This window comes from Camelus bactrianus, chromosome 19, assembly GCF_048773025.1.
Source record: "Camelus bactrianus isolate YW-2024 breed Bactrian camel chromosome 19, ASM4877302v1, whole genome shotgun sequence".
Lineage (NCBI taxonomy): Eukaryota > Metazoa > Chordata > Mammalia > Artiodactyla > Camelidae > Camelus > Camelus bactrianus.
Window position 1 is genome coordinate 40,592,116 of NC_133557.1, and position 17,663 is coordinate 40,609,778.

The following is a 17,663-nucleotide window of genomic DNA, read 5'->3' on the forward strand; positions in this document are numbered from 1 at the left end:
ATTAAATATGGAGGGGAAAATGACCCAAACAGTATGTAATGAGCTCCCTTTTCATTCTCTTTCTACAAAAGCACATCTGTGGATTGTTAATGACTCTGAAATGGATGAACCAAATTGATGAGAAAGAAAAACACCTCTCAGGGATAGGAAAAGGGAAAATGAACGCACACAATGTTTATAAAATAAAATTGAAAATATAAGGGCTTGTGAAAGTACTGTGAAATACTACAAAGTGATACAGGAGATGTGAGTGACTACCACTCATTTCGTATTGCTTTCATTGCTTTTCTTTACATTTTTAAAATAAATTATCAATCTTCTTGAATATAGAGATACACCAAGATCTGTTCACAAATATTCCATGTTTGTGACTTTCTTGAGGTGGCACAGCCATTCCAGGCTGGAAAATTCTAGTCTGCTGGATGATTCTTTCCTAGACGTGCCCTGTGGGCTGGTGCCCAGGGGCCCGAACGTGAGTTGCCTGACTCAGGATGTCAGCTCACACAGATTCTGTACTGAGTCCTGTGGACTGACTTTCCACAGCTAGAGTCCTTGTTTCACAAAGACTCACTTGCCCCGGGATGTCCAAGAATTCCAACCCTGGAAGCCCTCAAGCACAGGCATTGGTATGACTGACCCTTGTACCTCAGTGCCTGGCGCGTCCAAGTCTTCAGCAACCCTGAACTAAGCTGCATGAGTGATACACAGGGATGTCAAACAGGAGCGAGCACATTCAACAAAGTTATCCTGTGTCAATCCATACACCATTGTTTTGGCCATATTTAGTGATTCTGAGGTTATCTGTCTTCAGAAATCTCTGAGTTGAAGAATTTTTGATTTGTACTTTAATTGGTAAGAAAGAAAGCAGTGACTCAGAAGGAGGCCAGGCCTTATTCCTTGGTTTAAGGACAGACACCAGTCTGAAAATAATCAGTAATCCGCTTGTCCTCAGGGTGGTATCAATCACATCACAAAGGTAGTATGGTGTTAAAAGGAAGAATGGCCAATATTGGTAAACGTGGAGCCATCTCAGCCTGGAAAGGGAAATCACCTTTCACATTCAGGGCCTCGGAGTCAGAGAGGCAGCTGCTCTGAACGGCATTGCAAACAAAGGGCTTTGACATAAATGTACATTCCAAGTAGGGGAGAGGGCCATTTGGCACATGATTTGACTCTTTCGCACAAGGTAAAAAACACTAACAAGGGAAGCAGAAAGAGCAGTCGTTAAAGGAGAAAATAAACAGCCTATAGTCGGTATACTTTCACTCGCAAAGCACTATGAGGAATATAGAATGCAGTATTATAATGTTTACAAAGAAAAGCAGCATTTTAACATAGCACTATTTACTAAAAATCCTCAAATTTAAGCAGACTTTAAAGTAATCTTTAAAATATCACACCAGCTCTCCATTCACACAAATCCATGGGAAATTCATTCTTACACAACTTGTCCAAACGGAGCCCAAAGAATGTGCTATCATTTTTTAGTCACATTTTCTCCACTACTAAAACAGAAACAAAAATCAACTTTGCTTTGACATAAAACGTATTCACAGACCCAGGAGGGATCATAAGAAGCAAGTGAATGGAATAAACAACTAATTGGTTTCCCAATTTCCAGATCAATGCACGTCTTAATGGTGCAATGAAACCCTCTACCTCCACCCCCTCCAAACCCTGAAGATTATGTGATTAAAAAAAAAAAAAAACCTGTGCCTTTAACCAGCTTCTCTTTCAGTATTTTTACTCCATCACCCCACCCCATCAGCTAAACAACTAGGCAACAAGGTCAATCAAATGCAATACTTCTCTCCATTCAAATATAATGGAAATTTTGACCATTCCACATTCAAAGAGCACATACATTCTTGCACTGACAACCACATTCCATTGGCTTTTCCCGAAAGCCGAGTGTGACAGATGCCTTGGCTGTAATTGCCAATCAGCCTTTACATGGCAGCTGAAAACACAATACATCACTTTGATCTCCTTTGCTCCAAACACATCCACAATCAAGAAACCCGAACGAGGAATAAGAAATTGGCATTGTTTCCAGCAGCTGTCACTCCGTAGCACTTAAATAGTATAATGTCTATTTTGCTCATATTTTTATTTTTCTGTTTCAGAGACACTGTCGAAGATCTGAACAAAAATCACCTACAGTTAAACATCGTGTATATATATATCTGGAAAACACATTTCATTACCACATACAAAATCTTACTATAGCACATTTAATTAAATACCACCACTACTATTTCTTCTTCCAGTCACACACTTGCAGAATGAAACAAGGTAAAGAGAACGCATCTGATTTTGAAACAGTGTTCCAGAGGGCCGTACTCACATTTTGCAGGCAGGTCATAGCCACATGTGATTTTTGCCTGTCCGGTTTCACAGCCGTTCAGGTTACGACATTCAGCAAGCAAACAGGGGCCGGCTGCTCTGTGAATACATCCATCCACTAGAGGAGAGAGAAGAAAGTGAGCCCATTACTCAGCCTTTTGGAAATAAATGTAAAATTTGGGATAGGGAGAGATAAGGAACTCAGTTTTTTCCTCTTGGTCCCATGGAAAACATCCCAAGGTGTTCAATTCCTCAAACACTGGTTTCTTCTCTTCTTCTCTCTATGCATCTGGTTAGTGTGGTGCGCAGAAGTAGAGGATTATGGAAACAGCATGCAGCTAAATATTAAACTATAGGTCCTCTTGGGGTGGGGGAGCCCTGGTCTGTAGCATTGTCTAGTTTCAATTGTGTAAATATCCCCACCATGTCCAGTTTCAAGCTCTCAACTCAAGGTCACCTAACACAGGACTGGGAAGAAATGCTACCAGGTCTATTTCCGAGGTGGTTAAGTGTTGCCTCCAACACACCACAGGTTAGAGAAGGAAAAAAGTTCAAGAAGCAAGTGAGAACATCACTCTGGACACTGGTGGTCACCTCAAGCCTGAGAGAGTAAAGCGATCGAAGTGAGTACCAGACCTCTAAGTGCCTGCCCCGCTCACCGGCATGACGCGGGTGCAGCGTTTCTGCGGGGCATCTGACCGGCCGGGTGATGGGCGGGGGGAGCTGAGGTCTTGACAATGTCCACAGGACCACCCCGCCCTCACGTGACCTGGGCTCCGTGAAACTGGCAGGCTCTGCGCCCCCTCCCACCCGTCTCATCCACAGTCTGGCTTTCATCTCGACCCCCTCTCCACACCTGCCCTGCATAGTGAGAACCCCCTTTTGAAAAAACACATCTGATGTCACCGGAAATTAAAACTTTTGGACTGGGTTGGGGGCAACCACACAGCTGGAGGGCTGCCAGTCCATATGCACCAGATTTGGTTGTTACCGGATGAGCCCCTTGGTTGGAAAGGAACTGCAAGACTGTGAAACAAAGGGTTAAGGGACAGAAAGAGAGTAATGGTCACCTGGGCTATGAAAACAGACTGGGATATTAGCGGTCTGAAGATCTCCCCTTCTCTCCACAGTCCACAACTCCATGTAATTGATCATTGATTTTATTGTTATTATTACTATCATTTATCATTTGAGAGGAAGATGGATATTGGATAGGAGCCTGTCTCATTAACTAGTGCCAAGTGGCTTCTGCTACCACCGACTGGCATGGAGATATCACTTTAGGCTGAATACATCTCCTAGGGAAACTAGCTCATCTGGGCTTTACTGCATCACCATTTGCGCACCTGTGAAGTTTGAGAATAAGCCTGAGCCTCAAAGACCCTCACAACAAAATGAGCTCATTCCAGATGCCCCTAGACTGTGGTACCTCAGAAAAACCAGGTTGAAATCCAGGCTCTCCCTTTACCAGACATATGATGTTCAAGCCCCAGTTCCCTTATAAATCAGTGCCAATGACGGCTGTGCCTAACAAGGCTGTGCATGGAGTTTGAAGAATACACTGCTTGAGGGGCACCAGCATGGTGTTTGGTACAGTGTAAGGTACCCCGCTGATGGTAGTTATTATCTTAAACTCCTTAGGTGAAAATTTTGTGTAAACTTTAAAGTATTTTTCTTATATAAAAATGAAAAATAAAAAGGAGCAAGAAGACCATGAAAACTACCATTTACCCTCCCACCTAGAGGGAACTCTTCAACACTCATGTTTATTCTTCCACTGTTTGCGTGCACACACACTCACACATACAATTTTTCTCTTACAAAAAAAGGTTGATAAATTTTGTTCACTCTTTCACATAGCGTTTTTACTCTGTGAACTCTTATGCAGTTGTTAAAAAGAACAGGTCAACTCTATATGTTAACAGCATCAATCCTAAACATGAAAAGATTTCTAAGTGAAATGCCAGGTTTAAAAAAAATTATATATATATATATATATATATATGATATATACATATATAATATAGTCACAATTTTGCTTACAAAATTATGCACACACACTTACACACATATGCATGTATATGTACTGGAAAGATATATACCAAAATACAAGTGATTATGGGATGGGAAAAAGAGGATGAGACTATTTAAGAAAAATATTAGGTCCTAATTTCTCTATGTTTAAATTTTTTTACAAGAGCATCAAGAAAACTATTTTAATGTGAGTATTTTCTTTCTGGGCAACGAGGTCATTACTTAGTTTGAAATGGATAACTAATATAGGATTCGCTAGTGTACTTAATCCTGTGCTGTCGAGTATTGCCTGCCTTATTTAGATTGCAGCCAAATGCAGTTTGTAAATATCTAATTCTCAAAATCTTCATGGTTATACGAGCATTCTTGACTGCGTTAGGGCAATGAAAGTCTGGCTGAAGAGCTATTGAATGATAATGAGTACAGCTTAATGTATTGAGGGCATCCACGTGCCAGGCACTATACAGCGGACAGCCTCATAAGGTAGACACTAATTTTATAGTCTCCATCTTCCAGGAGCATAGAGGAGGTTAGTACCTTGCCTGCATTCACAAAGTGTTGGCAACGTGATTCAAAACCCCAGGTCTGTCTGATGTAGCAACCACGCTCTTTACCGTTTCAGCTCACTCTCTTCGGAACTCGAATCCAGGCAGCCTTACCTCAATTCCTACATGTGGCATGTGGAACCACCATATTACATTACTTTTTAATTCCCATCAATTCTACCTACGAGTTATAAAGCACGTGCAATCAAATGCACCGATTTTAAGTACAGCTTTGATGAGTTTTAACAAATGTATACACTCATGCAGCAATGATGCCAATAAAGATACAAAATGTCTCCATCATCCCCAAAAGTTATTCTGCCCCCTTTCCATCCGATTCCCCCTCTCATCACCCAGAGGGCGCCCAGGTTCTGATTTTGCTCACCGTAGCTAAATTTTACCTGTTACATAAGTTCAGTCTTCAAATGAAAGCTGTAGGAGGGGGGCTAGCTTTTGTCACTCAGCACATTTCTGAGATTCAGCTGTGTTGTTGCATGCATCAGTACTTCACATCTTTCTATTCCTGAGGAATATTCCATTGCTGAATATACCATAATTCTTTGTGAGTGAACATGGAGCATGTACATTTTTCACTATTATGAAAAAATCTTCATACTTATACAAGTCCTTTTGTGGCTCTATGTTTTCCATTGGACAAATACCTCTGAGTAAAATTGCTGGGTTGGTATATGTTTTTCTTGATAAAGAACTAACATACAGCTTTCCCAGATAATCATACCAATTTACCTATACCCCAGCAATGTATGAGAGTTCAAGTTTGGCAATCCTTTGCTGTTGTCAGCTGTTTCAATTTTAGTAATCATAGTAGACATAAAGGGGCATCTCATTGTGTTTTCAATTTGCATTTCCATGGTGATTAATGATCAGTATCTTGCCAAGTGCTTATTGGCTATATATATACCTATGTATTCTTTTTAGAAATGTCTGTTCATGTCTTTTGCTAATTTTTATTGTCTTTTTATTACTGAGTTGTGTTAAATCTACTAAGATTCTTTTTTTTAATTTCAGACATTTTACTTTTTCAGTTGTTGAGATTTTCACCCGGTTCTATTTCATGCAGTTTTCACATCACTTCTGAAACTTCCCATCTCCTATTATAGCCATCATTTCACATAAATATGTTAATAGATTTCACATGGTAATTTTAAAGTCCTTGTCTGCTAATTTCAATATCTATGTCAGCTATGAATCTGCTTATATTAACTGATTTTTCATATGACTCTGGGTCGTATTTTCTTATTTCTTTGCATGTGTAATTACTGATGGCGTAAGAACATTGCAAATATGTTGGAGAGGCTTTAGATTTTATTTTCTTACGCCAAAATGGCATTGAAGTTTGTCTTACCAGGTAGTTAAATTACTGCCAGGTAACAGGGAGGCTTAGTTGTAGGCTTTGTTAAGGCAGGTCTATTTCAGCTTTTCCCTTAGTTCTAGGATGTGGTCCTCTTACTCTAAAGCATGGACCATCTGGGATTTCAGTGGAAATCCCAAGGTGTTTGCCAACTCCCTGTAACTAAAATTCTAAACTCTGTCTCCCTACGGTGAAAAGATGATCATGCTCTGCTCAGTGCTTTCAGCCTTCCAGCTTTTTTTTTTTTTTTTCTTTTTTAGTTTCCTGGGCTTCATTGAGTCTTCCCCTGCATAAGCACAGCTCAAGGCTCAGCCAAGGATTAAAGAGGTATTCATTTATAGATCTGGGGGCTCCCACTCTGTGACTCTCCCCGTTCTGGGATCCTCATCTCAATTCCTAGTCATTCTGATGACTCTGAATTCGGTTTTGTGATTCCTAAAGTCTATAAACCTATTGCTTTTGGTTCTCACTCCATCAGCCATTTTCCAGGTTGAGTAGAGGGGCCCTCAGGGTCAAGCCATTTAAATGTAGATTTCACCTGGTGTGGGTTCCTTCTTTAAAAGGATTGCCTGCTTCTAGTTGCTCTCTAGTGCCAATGCATACTTCATGTTATTGCTTTTCTATTTTGCCGAGAGTCTATACATACTGCTGGCGGGATGGCTGTTCCCACAAGCTACTCTGTCATTATCAAAAGCTGGAAGTATACACATTTTTGATTGGTTAAAACATGATCTCATATTATTTCAGAACTATATTTGTGACCCTTCAAAAAATGTGTGAGAGAAAAAGGCAGTGGTGGTATCAATTGTATCAGTTCTATGCTTTAAAGTATTATGTCACTGAAAGACAGGGGAAAAAGGATATCTGTATGCACAAACTCAATATGAGCTTAAAATTCTCTAATCTATTATCAATTATTCTGCTAGACTTATTTTCATAAAATGTAAATCTGATTGTATTACTTCCCCACCAAAGAAATATTTGCTATTCCCCATATCTTATATTACAAAATGCTTAATTCCAAATTATGATCTTTTAGACTCTTCACAAATGTGGTTCCAATTTACCCTTCCAACCTCATATTCTCCCATTCTTTCTCCTCACACATCTAAATCCTCACGATTCCCTAAACACACCGTGACTTCTTTGCAAAGTACTCTCTACCAAGGCTATCTGGTTACCCCTCCCCTTTTCTTTTCTGCCTAACAAGGTCTTTCTCATTTTTCAACTTCTAGTCCAAATGTTTTCTCCTCTAAAAAACCATTCACAACCTTCACAGGACAAAATAGTGTCTCTCTGTGTTCTCATAATAGTCTGGTTTATACCCTAATTTCACACTTATAAATTGTTTTATAGTTATTACATAAACCCAGAAGAATGTGTGTCTCCTCTCTTGGTCTATCAGCTCCTTGAGGGCACAGAAGGTGGTTTATTCTCTTGTGTATCCCCAGCTATCTTAATAGCTGACTTTTTGTAGGTGTTTAATACGATTGAATTAAATGCAATTAAAATTGAGAGGAAAAGCAGTGTAGCTAAAAATAATAATAATAATAATAATAATAATAATACTGAGGAAGTAGTCAGGCTACTTTAAAGCCAAAGAATCAGAAAATAAAAAGTGAAGTTAAATATGCAGCCACAAGGTTGTGGCCACAAATCTAGTGATGAGCTTCTGTATTAGAAGTGTTAACAATTCACAGAATCTGAAAATCCATCCACTTCTCTCAGGACTGCCTGCTGGAAAACCTGCTCCTTTAGTTTCACTGAGGGTCAGGCTGAAAAGGCAGCAAACTGAATAGTGGCCACGAGTGAGATTTAACTCAGCAGAACTTTTCCCATCTCCCAGGGTGGGAGGGGATGGAGGACCAATAGTCAATATTCATACTGACACAGAATGTGTTCAGTCCAACCCAAAATGCCTAACCTAATTACAACTGAAAAAAAGTCCCAATATCAAAAGTCTAAAAGAAAAGTTAAACACAGTTTTCCAAAGAGGTAAGACTATCTTTGCCTCTTATCCTACCAAAAGGGGAGGGGTTTAGCTCAGTGGTAGAGTGTGTGCTTAGCATGGACAAGGTCCTGGGTTCAATCACCAGTACTACCATTAAGGAAAAAAAAAATTAAATAAAATTTAAAAAGACTTATCCTACCAAGTAAATATCCTATAGGGGAAAAGAAAACTGCTCCTTAAATAGGCAGGTTCACCAAAGCCCATTTATTTTTCTTCCTGGGCATATAGCAAGACAGTTCTTTCCAGCCTCCCTTCTAGTTATGTGTGGTCACGAGATTGTCTTCTGTTTAAAGAAGTCTGAGTAAAAGTGATGTAACTACTTCTGTGTCTAATCCCTAAAAATCCTTCACACATCCTCCGCACGATCTGTCATGTCTGCAGGCTGGGTGTAGAGGCTGTAGTGCAAGACTCTGGTGTCCCAGGGGATGGTGCAGCTAAAAGGAAGGTGCCTGAATCCCTAGACGACTCTGGGGAGCAGAGTTGCACTTTATTCCCCCTTTCCGTACCGGATGGTGAATCAGTGACAGATAAACTTGTACTATGTAAAGCCATTGAGATTTGGGGATGTTTGTGACAGCAATTTGCCCTGACTAATGCAACTTCTGTCATAAGTACTACAATTTTCATTCAGTCTGATTACTGCTAGTTGTTTAATTATGTGCAAAATATTCAGATCTTAGGACTAGAATGAACATGTTGTCTCAGCCACGTTCACTTCCCTTGGAGCGCATGCTCATGCTAGACTCTGAGGACTCGGGAACCCCAAAGCCAGCCCGTCCTATTCACTCAAATAGTTCCTCCTCCTACCTTGTGATTAAAACCAGACTGATGGAAGGTAAAAACTGCCTGTGGTGTGGTCAGCTTGTAATGGAGTCAGCACTGAGGTCACTCACAGGGCTGTTCTTCATCATGACTGAGGGGAGGCTGGCTGTGGCTTCTTTCAAGGACCAGGCTTTCTGCTGCCCCAACACACCCATCATTTACCATCCTGACAGCCAGGCCAGGATGCTTGCAGCCAGATGGTTAACTAAGGCAAGGGCCTTTGATTCCAGCATACTTCCTTCAGTTACCTCACAAAGGCTAAATTCAGAAGACCTAAGCCTATTAATTAGGCCATCTTAGCAAAGTTTTTTTCCACTATAGCCTAGAGAATCGGACCCTCTGAGGGTGGGGTAGAAAGATGGGTTTCAGTTGTGCTTGGGGGAAATTGTTTTTCATTTCTGTCGATCTTACCTTGGCATTTAGAGTTTGACACTGTTTTTATAGGCTAGTCTTCTCCCACTATTTAAATAGCTCAAATAAAAACAAAAGAGGTGGGGCAGGAAACCACATCAATTTTTCTGACTGAGGATTTATTTTACTTATGGACTCCAAGCTGCCCTTCTGGCATTCCTTGGGTAAGGCTCCCCATTTTGTAAACAAGTGAACAAATTGATGCTGAAAACGAGAGGAAAAAGCAAGCCATAACGCACCGGGTAGGAATCCATCAGATACCGAGGACCAGCAAATGTTAGAGCTAGCAAAAAGAGAACCAGGAAAGAATTCTAAACACATGTTTCGAAAATACTAAAAGCACCACTTAGTGAAATCCAGTTACTTTAGAAATGGGCCCTGTGAGGTCTCTCCCTTGTCTTATAAAGGCAATTTTCTAAACAGTTTTTAGCAAGGGGGATTTTGAAGTTCTTAGATCTGGACATATTCATTTAATCTTCTTCTGTAAATAAAAGACAGTAACTTAATCTAACAGCAGCCACACAAATCATATTAGCCTGAAATATAAGAGGCTCTCTCGCTGAATACATCTCTTAGAAGCTCAAGAGGATACAACAGAGTTCTTTCCAAATCAAATCAACGTAAATTTATTAAACAACTACCTTACACAAAGCACTCTTCAAGAAGCTGTGAGGGGATCCAATAATGATAATGATATGTCATGTCTTTTGAGGATGCATCGCGTGCCTTCTAGGGTGCTAAGTGATTGACAAGCTTTCACCTTCTAAGAGGCAGCGTCACAAAATGGAAAGAGGAAGTTTCTGGAGTCAGAGGCAGGCTTGAGTCCTAGTGTTACCCTTTCAGTTTCCTCTGTTTTGATTTTCTCATCTGTCAATCGGGGACCATCATAGGAACTGTATTCAAAATCATAGGGTTTTTGTAAGTAAATTAGTTATTACATGACAAGCACTTTGAGTAAGGCCAAGCATGTATGCAATAAATGTTGGTCATGCTGTTACATTAAATCATCATAATTTTTTTTTGTACAGGTAGGGTCTATTAGAATGACTAACAAATAAAGAAGTGAAAGTTAAAAAATGAGTGCAAGATCCTGAAGGAGCTGAGGTCACAGCCCACTTCTGCCTGAATTGAAAGTGTGCTTTTAATCTCCACTCTCTCCTATCCGTTCAATGCAAAGAAGTGTAAACCATACTCCCTCCTCTTAGGAGCCAAGCAGTTAGGACAGAAAGGCTCAGAACCATGTTTTCACTAAAATAAAAAGTGACAATATACAGACTATCTTAATATGGAGAATATGTCTTTTAACAGATCTTTTGGAATATGTCATGTGCTTATGTGTTACATTTTTAAAGACCTTTGACAAAATTACCAAATATTTAATTCTCAAAACAATTTTGCAAGATGGACTTGGACTTTTTTACTTTTCCAATTTTATAGCTAAAGAAATTCAACACGTACAAAAATAGGCCTCCCCAGTCATCTGCCTATGGCAGATAGGAATTCAAGCTTTATGGCTCTCAAAGTGTGGTCAGTATCGCCTTGGACACCTGATAGAAACATAGATTCTGAGACTTAACCCCAAAGCTGTGGAATCGGTCTGTCTAGCAGTGGAACCTGGAATCTCCATTAGCAACCTCTACAGGTAATCCATATGTGCACGGCCAGCTGAGAACTCTGAGATTCACTCCTCCACACTATCTCATTTTCTTAACAAAGCTCCACGTGGTGGTGAGTAGTTTGGTCTGTGGTGAGTAGTCAAAGTAATTACTGGGTAACAGTTTGCACTTAAAGGTGACAATATTAATTGGACCTTGAACTGAAATCTAGTACCCAGTAGGATTTTGATGATTAAACGCTGCTTCACTCAAAGACGGATGTGGTAATCATGCAATGACTTGGGCACGAAGAGGTCCTTGCTGCATGGTCTCTAAAGTAAGGTCACAAGATATCCATATAGCAGATGGAAGACTATAATCCAACTTGTATTGACACTGATAATTTTTATCTAAAAAAATTAGAATGAAGTTCAAATTTACCAATATTTAACATATAGGTTGATAGCAGTACTTGTATATAATGTATAAGTAAACACACACATACATATAGGTGCACACTCAACGAGTTTGTATTGAAAGAGGTGCACAATTTAAAAAACTTGCAGGAGTCAACAGACATGGAGATTAAGAGTGCTCCAGAACCAAACTGCCAGTCTCTGTCACTTAGAGTCCCTGCATCTGTAGAATGGGTATAGTATTAGTACCTACCTTGTAAGGGTCTTATGAGAATTGAACGAGGTAACATTTGTACAGTGCTTAGCTGAGGCTGCATAAGTGCTTAAGGAATTGTAGTGGTAGGTCTTTCGACCACAGCAGCTGCTACAAAGACAATCACAGCAATTAGTCTCATCTTCGTATTCATGCCCTTGGCAGTGTGACCCTACAGCTTGTTCCATCAGGAGATGGAATCTGTTTCAACACCTCTTGAATTGAGGCTGATCTTATTACTTGCTTTGGCCAAGAGAATATAGCAGAAGGGACTGTGCCACTCCTGGTCCTAAGCCTCAAGAGGCGTTTCAGGGTTCTGCTCACATGGAACCCTGCTCGGCTCCCAAGTGAACGAGCCTGGGCCAGCCTGCTGAAGGATAAGAAACCACCTGGAACAGAAACAAACAATCCCAGCTCAGGCTCTCCTGACCTTGCCAGCATTCAACTCTCCTGGCAACTGACCACAAACCCCTGATTGAGCCCAGCTCAGATGAGAAGAACTGTCCAGATTACGGTGAACCCAAGAGAATTATGCGTTATATGAATAGTTGTTCTTTTAAGCCACTGAACTTTAGAGATAGTTTGTTACACAGAAAGAGCTAACTGATATACTTAGCCACTATCATCAGGAAACATACAAAGCAATAATCTACTCTCAAGTGAAGACACAAAGGAATAAGGTTAAATATCTGTCCTAAACTTTTGGGGAAGAAAAACAATATAGCTGAAGTAATCAGGTGAAAAGGTGATTCCATTAGAGGTCACCTATGGCCTGCATAAAAGATTTATGTGTTAGGTGCTGAACAGCATCAGTGTTCCCTTTAGAGGGGAGAAGATATTTCTGTGAGAAAATACAACACAATGACAAGGAGATTCACATCTTGAAGCTTCACAGATTCGAGGAATTTTAGTGACTTGAAACAGCCTTGGGCTGACTTAAAAATTAACTTCTGTTCTTGCAGGTCAGTTTGACAATGAGATTTGGGCTGTAATCACAGGAGAAAATGCTAAGTCTAATAGAATAAGCATTAACACACTTCTTAGCTCAGGAACCTGGAGCAGTTTTCAGCTGTGGGTCACACGCCCAGCTTTCTTCATCTCAAATCCAAAAACTTAGGAACTGATCTTTAAAAATCAGGAGACACTTCTAATCCCCTAGAACCTAAGACCTAATTAATTGTGCAGATACTCTAGAAACAGTGATTTTTGTTTCTTTCGTTGAACTTAATTCCCAAGTGAGGATAAGAGAATATTACTCAGAAATACTTATAATAGACCCCCCTTTTGGGGGAAAAATTATGGATCAATGAGCTCTATATCATCATCATTAGTTTTAAGAGTAAGAAAGTTAGTTGATTAAAATCTTACTCAGATTATGACAAAGATACATTTAGTTGATGCTAACTTCATGGTAAACAAATTATTTTAAGACCTAACTCATGCAATCCATCCACATATCCATTCTATCTCTTAAAAAAAAAAAATCTTGATCATGAAAGTGTCACTATGACATAGATTACTGGTTGCCCACACATTATTAATTTTTGTTTCCCTTACTAACAGAATCCCTATACTGACTGGGGTGGCTATATGACTAACTAAGATCTGTAATTTACCATCAGCTCTTTCAAAGATGAAAAAGATATGTGTGACCAATTTACATGGAAGGAGAAGCCATTGGATGGGCTTCAAGGAAAGCTCATTACAGGAGGTTTACTCACACAGATTTTTATTATTATTATTATTATTACTATTATTATTTGGCTTTCCCACTCTTCCACTTTCCTGCATGAGATGAAACTCTGTCAGACTTCAGCAGCTGCCTAGTGAGCATGGGCGTGAAGGCTGCATTCTGGTTTGGTAGAAAGAAGAGCTGGTAGATTCCTGAATCTCTGATGGCATCTGTGGAGATGTCCCATTAGTCCCAAACTACTTCTCATTTGATGAGAGAAAACATTTTTTTTGCTAAGGCATATGTCTTGTATAAGCTACTGTCTGGGGTGGGGAATGGGGCTTCTGTAACTTGAAGCCTAATGCCATGTTTCAGTGTTGTAGGCATATATTTTAATTTAGCTGAGGCCTGTTCTTTGAAATTCTGGATGAGGACCTTCTCTTCGACCATTACAGAAGTATTAATTACTAGGAAATTCTTAAGTTGAAAATGGAAAAATGTAGTAAATAAAGTTCCCAACAGTTCTTTGGAGGGGCCAGAGTGGTACTGACTAGCCCCTAGAGAAGGAAGGGCAGCAGGAGGGACCTAGAATGTACCAGTCTGGCTGCCACGCAACCTTAACAGGGCTTACATTGCATCGGTTATCAGCATGGAGGAACATTTCTATCAGCAATGAGGCTGGATTTACTCAAGGTAGATGATACTGAAGGATGAGGATCATATTTCTCTGATGTCCACAGACACACTATGAATGAGGGTAAATTTACCATCAGAGATGACAGGGATTTTTAGGCAAAGAATATATTAGCTGGTGGCTCAATGGCTCAGTAACATTTTTTTTTTTTTTTTTGTAATTTGGAAAGTTTGCTGGAGAATAAAAAATATGCAACTCAGTTTTTATTCAAGAGCATACTCCTTCCTCGACCCAAGCAGCAGATACTAACACTGTATCCATTGAAAGAACAATTCCTCAAAATAATCTTCAAATCTGATGTTAATAGAGTCTAAGCATTAATGGAAATTTTGACCTTAAGTAAATAAGAAATAATAGCTGTATTCTCAGAGCAGCTGTAATAGACCTGCTTCTAGAGAATGGCTTTATCTGGGTTAGAGGCATAGACCGTGCCCTTGTTTCTGGAGACATCTTCTCAGCAGAGACCAGGTCAAGCAGAAACACAGAGGGAGGGAGACCTCACTCTTTCCAAGAAATAGAAATGAGTCAACTTAAATACTTCCTCTTCTATCAGAAACTTCCTAGTAGGCTGAGGACGTAAGTTCAAAAGTAGGAATGATGTGGGTCAATATTAACAGGTGCCTCAGAGACAACCTCATTTGTTTTATCAGAAAATGAGACCCATGGAGAAAGGTAATCTTTCCCGAAGGAATTTAGCTTTTAAACTTCAGTTGTGTTAGAGAAGTTCTTCTCCTCATTTTCTTCCTACAAAGAAGTAAATATGTCATTTTGTGGCTCATATTCCCATCTGCTCCAGGAAATACCAATGGTTTTAGCTGAGATGAAAATTGATTAAAAATCTGCATGAGAGAAAAAGAAATCTCAGTGAATGTTCACCTGGATGTCTAGAGGAAAATGATAAAAGTCTGTATATATATTTGCAAAAACATGGAATCTTGACACACACAAAGGAGAATCTTTGTTTTGGGAAACACTTAGCCACTCACTCCACTTTCCATAGTTTTGAAAGGGAGCCTATAGATCCAAGAAGGAGATAAACAACAGAAGTCCTTTTCTCCACAGTTCACACATGAAAATGGCATTTTCCTGCCCCAAACCGAACACTGACTTTCTCTTCTCCCATTATTTATTCCCAGGAGGAACTTTGAGGGAGAATCTTATGGGAAGGAAAAACCGAGGACCAAAAAACATTTTTGATAATTCTGCCAAGCAATAAAATTACACTTGCTTTTTGGTATTTTGTTTTTCTGAATAAAAAAAAAAAAGTTAGGCTTCACTTATTAATGATTACTTTTTAGCAAAAGGCTACTTTTGCATGTATTTCATAACCTGGCATTTTTTTTAAATAGGAAAAATCTACTCAGTGGAGCGCATGGTAGTTTATAAGTTTGATAAAATTTCCTTATTTTTTTTCTGTAAATATAAAAAAAAAAATCAATACATGTGCCTACACAGATGAAGATTTTGTCTTAAAAATTCAAAACTCTCATACAAATGTTAGTAAAAAAAACTCTCACAGAGCAGAAAGAGCACCATACAGCAAATTAAATTTTAGCATAAAAAACAGTATTTGACCTAAACTGATAAGACGATAAAGTGAGTAGGGTCATATGTGATTTCTGAAATGAAAGTTGCATTTCTGTGTATCCGTCTAAAATATTTCTAAACAGACTGAGTTTTTTTTTTTTTTAATTTTTTTTTTGTTGTTGTTTTTTAATTTTTGTTTTTGTTTTTGTCAGGGAATGTTTCTACTCAGGGAAAAAGAATTTCAGAATTATTTCTTTTAGAAATTAAGGTAGTAAATTTCCCGTGGAAACTACAGGAGTGTCCTGGTGCTAATCAGACCTGCAGTGGACACTCAGTCCCCATATCCCAGGCCTACATGATCTGAATGTCAGTTGAGCTCCCCCACGTGCAGATCCTTAAAGATGTCCTCCTCCTGCAAGGCTATTTCCAAGGGAAAATAAATTTCCAGAAGTAAATGGAGCAAAACTTTCAGTTTCCTTCCTCTTTTCAAGTCCAGGCCAGTCACCAGGTTCACAGTGCTTGTTTTACAGCCTCTTCTAGACAAACTCCTTCTAAATCTATTTATTCCTTATTGGAGACACTGAGGGTTTCTCCCCGGAATGGCAGCTGAACATGAAGAAAATGTCACAGATTTTTCTGCTAGAGACAGGTCTATTTGGTGAGAACTTTCAATTCACATACTTACTCATTAAAAATTAAAAATACAGGGCAGAACATGTGGTTGTCGCTGTGTGGGAGGGGTAAACAGGTTTCTCTGTACCAATAATGCAAGTTTTGTTCATTTTTCAAGTTCATAGAAAAGAGACTTCAGAGAGGATAAAGCCGTGGCCTGGATAATCCTGCAGCTCATCGGAATGTCTGTTTTCTTCTTCCCCAGTGGAACCATTTTGCCCCATCTAAAATGCTTGCGGGAGAAGTTAAAATGAGCCACGTGTACTTTGCTTTCCTCCACAAAGGGGCCCTGTATTTAACACAGCACACGCATCCAACACCTTGGACGGTTTTGAAGAAAGCTGTGTTTATTATGTGGGTTTATGAAATAAAAAGAACAAACTTTCTCATCCTGGAAAAAAAAATGCAATGAAATTTACAGCCAAAATAAGGAAGCTGTGCATAATGTAACACTTGGCAAGAATTTTAAGCAGTGGATTGGCCAGGCTACATGCAGTATTTCAGTTCCTTTCAATCATGTCGGCGCTTCCTTAGATTAAATACCGCACACTGGGTCTGGGGAGAACATTTAGGAGACGTTGTGCTTTCTGCAGGGATGCTGACTAGCAATACAAGCTAAGTGAGACGGGAGCACAGTGAGGAGAGGGGCAACTTCAGGAAATGAAGGATGGCAACAGAAAGATGCACCGTTACTGTCAAGCAAAACAACACAGATTCACATGACGACAAGGAGTTCCAGCCACATTACTTCCAGCAGGTAAAGATATTTCCAGGTATCTGTCTGACTCAGTTTTGCTTTAAAGAGCACAATCATCCAAAGTTTTCATGCAGATATGTTGTTTTCCCAATTGGAAAACAACAGAACTGTCCAGTAGCCCTCAGTCCCTGAGCAGCCTGACAGCAGTTCAAACAAGTTGAAAGTCAGGTCACATAATATAGACCCAACACTGACCATCACAGAAAGAGTTATAATGTGATGAAAAGCTCCAGGGAACCTATTAAATCCACTATCCCTGTCAGGATGAAACAAGAGCAATCCTGCCTCCACAGCTACGATTTTTAAAGAGCCCTCTAAGAAAACACTGTATCTCTGCTGTCTGCACAAGACTCAAGTAATTAGTAACCAGTATATCACACGAAATTGCAGGAACTGGAGCATTGAGAAAGAAGATTCAGAAGTCAAATGGTAGAGACCTAAATTATACAGTGTTTGGACCAGACTGTATCACTTGCATAGAGATTTTTTTTTAATTCTTTAAAAATATTTAAGTGAATAACAAGGTCCTACTGTAT

General features: G+C 39.5%; 1 protein-coding gene across 3 annotated transcripts in view; it reads right to left on the reverse strand.

The window, feature by feature from the left end:
* MACROD2 (mono-ADP ribosylhydrolase 2) overlaps positions 1–17,663 on the reverse strand; it is a 1,883,327-nt gene that overhangs the window by 1,250,141 nt on the left and 615,523 nt on the right. For all 3 annotated transcript variants that reach the window (XM_074347853.1, XM_074347852.1, XM_074347851.1), the window contains exon 5: positions 2,348–2,464. In XM_074347853.1, the coding sequence (XP_074203954.1) occupies positions 2,348–2,464 (117 nt within the window). The remainder of the gene's footprint in view (positions 1–2,347; positions 2,465–17,663) is intronic.